At 43.8% G+C, this 2977-nt stretch overlaps 1 protein-coding gene across 1 annotated transcript in view; it reads right to left on the bottom strand.

The window, feature by feature from the left end:
- The window catches only part of GPNMB (glycoprotein nmb), a 28327-nt gene extending 27307 nt beyond the window's left edge, over window positions 1-1020 (bottom strand). Inside the window, exon 1 of the mRNA XM_024738409.1 lies at window positions 878-1020. Coding sequence (XP_024594177.1) covers window positions 878-947 — 70 coding nt within the window. The 5' untranslated portion in view covers window positions 948-1020. The remainder of the gene's footprint in view (window positions 1-877) is intronic.
- Between the last annotated feature and the right edge of the window lie 1957 nt (window positions 1021-2977).

Genomic DNA, 2977 nt, shown 5'->3' with positions numbered 1-2977 from the left:
TGGAGTCGTCTGGCAAAATCAGGACTTTTCCTCCAGGGAACGTTGTCACTCTACTGGAGTGAGGTGGAGTGGACCTTCTGGGAGATGTCTAATTCACTTCCTTCTCCCACTCCACTGGAGGATAGGGGCTGCCATGGCCGCCCATCCCCTGGACTGGACAAGTGGGCCACCGGTGAGCTCAGTGGTTCGCAGCTCTGGCTTCCGTTCCAATCACAAGAGGAGATTTTTAAACAAGGATGCTCCAACCCCACCTCCAAAGATTCTCATCTCATTGATCTGGGCATCAGCATTGTTTAAAAGTCCCCAGCCTCTACTCTAACTAGAAAAGAGACCCAGGGCTTTAGCGCTTTTCTCAATATCCTCACTACAGTGGCAGCAAACTCCTGCAGGTCTGTGAAAACCTATCAGCAGGTTTTTTTTTTTGTCAAGCGGCTTGTGGGATCTTAGTTCCCTGACCAGGGATCAAAGCTGGGCCCTCGGCAGTGAAAGCGTGGAGTCCAAACCACCAGGATCACCAGGGAATTCCCTCAGCAGAATTGGCGATAGCTTCTGGGTTGGGATTATTAGAAAGTCTGATTCCAGATTTGGGGCCCCATTTCATCTGAGGCTCTTTCCTGTTGGATGGCAACGAAACAAATGGTGGCAATTTTGATAGAAAAAAGCTCCACAGCAGAGGGGCTGCACGTCTTTCACTTCAAGAGCCTGGAGCAAAGAATGGGGACTGAACGCATTCTGCCGTACTTTCAACATCCCCAACGGTTTTGAATGCTTCCTCAAGTCCAACTTGGGGCTCAGGCAGAGTTACTTCAGACAAACCCATCACTTCAGGCAATAGCCAGAGAATGGGTTAAAAATACAGAAATGGACAGTTACTCACGTTTGGCAGCGTCAAGTGGCAGTCTTGCAGCCAGCAGCAGAAATCCCAGGAAACAGTAGAGACATCCCATGCTGAATTCTCACAGATCCCGGCAATCAAGGTTTAGCTTGTAACTCCTCTGGCTCTATCCGCTAAGAGCAACAGTGTTCTTCTGGTTTTTGCTGTGCTCCACTCCTTATTTTCATTAAATATGGGCCTCGGGGCAGATCATGTGATGGTATTAAGCTGCTTGATCTGGTCTCTGGAGTTCAACCACTCATGTGCTTCTGACTCACTTGCTCTTAGTATCTATTTATTCACTGCAGTGTTGCTATTCCATATTTCTAGTTGAAGGGATTTACTTTCCTATGGGCCCTATTTTGATAGCCTTCCCCAAATAAAATTTCAATCTCCAACCTCACTGATTTTTTTTAATTTTTGAAATGTTTTGTTATCTTATATTTTGAATTAGATTCTGTTCATTCTGTTCGTTTCTTTTTTTGAACTTGTGAATTTTATTTTATTTTTTATACAGCAGGTTCTTATTAGTCATCAATTTTTTAAAAAATTTATTTATTTCTGACTGTGTTGGGTCTTTGTTTCTGTGCAAGGGCTTTCTCTAGTTGTGGCAAGCGGGGGCCGCTCTTTATCGTGGTGCGCGGGCCTCTCACTATCGCGGCCTCTCTTGTTGCGGAGCACAGGCTCCAGACGCACACTCAGTAGTTGTGGCTCACGGGCCTAGTTGCTCTGTGGCATGTGGGATCCCCCCAGACCAGGGCTCGGACCCGTGTCCCCTGCATTAGCAGGCAGATTCTCAACCACAGTGCCACCAGGGAAGCCCAGTCATCAATTTTATACACATCAGTGTATACATGTCAATCCCAATCGCCCGATTCATCACACCACCATCCCCACCTGCCGCTGCTTTCCCCCCTTGGTGTCCATACGTTGGTTCTCTACATCTGTGTCTCAATTTCTGCCCTGCAAACCGGTTCATCTGTACCATTTTTCTCCAACCTCACTGATTATTAACTTGCTGTGACTCGTTTGGTGATTCACTCACCCAGCTCATGTTGAAATGTCACAATTATGCTTCTTTTGCCATAATTTAGACGACCACCTCTTCCCAGCACTAGCTAGTGCTTGTACATCCCCTTCTGCCAAGAGGAAACTAAGACGGGGAGCGACCTCTTCCATCACTTGAAATGATGGATGACATACATGGATAAAAACATACGTTGTGCCGAAAGGGGACTGAAGTAGCTGCACCACCTCCAGTAGTTGAGAATTTACTCAGAAGTGCATTTAGGATATCTGTGCAATTCCATATGACTTTTGGAACAACCTGCATCATTTTTGATAACTGCTCAAAGCATTTACTTGTGTTGTATCACTCAGGGCCAACTGCATTCAACATACAGCATATTTATTTCATGTTACAGAAAGCAAGCATTAAATGTAAAAACAAGCTTGCCCAGAACATACATCTTATCGAACCGTTTCTGGTTACAGAATGTGCAGAAAATGTGGCAACATGACTTTACTGCATGTGATCATTCTCTAAGTCACACCCACATAACCGTTCCCAGTACATATAGAAGCCCTGGTCAGGGGTGAGTGGAAAATTTGTGGTAGTGATTTATGTTTCAGTTGTGCTAATGATGAATAGAAATAAATAGTCTGTGAAACTCCCTACCCTAAGGCCACACACAGCTCTTTAGAGCTGCTTTTACAGCCTTTGAAGCAAATAAGAAGCGAGCAACAGGGAAGGGAACAAATGCACAACTGAAACAAAACTGTTTTCAAATACAGATGAGTAAGTGAATAATGGAAGTAGCTGTTGGTTTCATGTAATGTATATTACATAAATTACATATAATCTATATAGTTCTGTTTTCTTTTTACAACAAACATGAATAACTCTTATAATTAAAAAAAGCTCTTCAGTGTAGGGGAAACTCACTATTGATTTTTGAAAAGTATGATTTCCCTTTGTTGCTTACGACTAGTTCTGGCTTCTTTTTTTGGCCAGATTAGCTCTTTCTGTCTCTAAGAAAACTGGAAGTGTCAGACTCTTAGGTAACGAGATCTTATTTAGGGTGACAGACACAATGATCAAGT

This window comes from Neophocaena asiaeorientalis, unplaced genomic scaffold (genome assembly GCF_003031525.2).
Source record: "Neophocaena asiaeorientalis asiaeorientalis breed wild unplaced genomic scaffold, Neophocaena_asiaeorientalis_V1.1 scaffold89, whole genome shotgun sequence".
NCBI lineage: Eukaryota > Metazoa > Chordata > Mammalia > Artiodactyla > Phocoenidae > Neophocaena > Neophocaena asiaeorientalis.
This window is presented reverse-complemented; position numbering and strand designations above follow the sequence as displayed.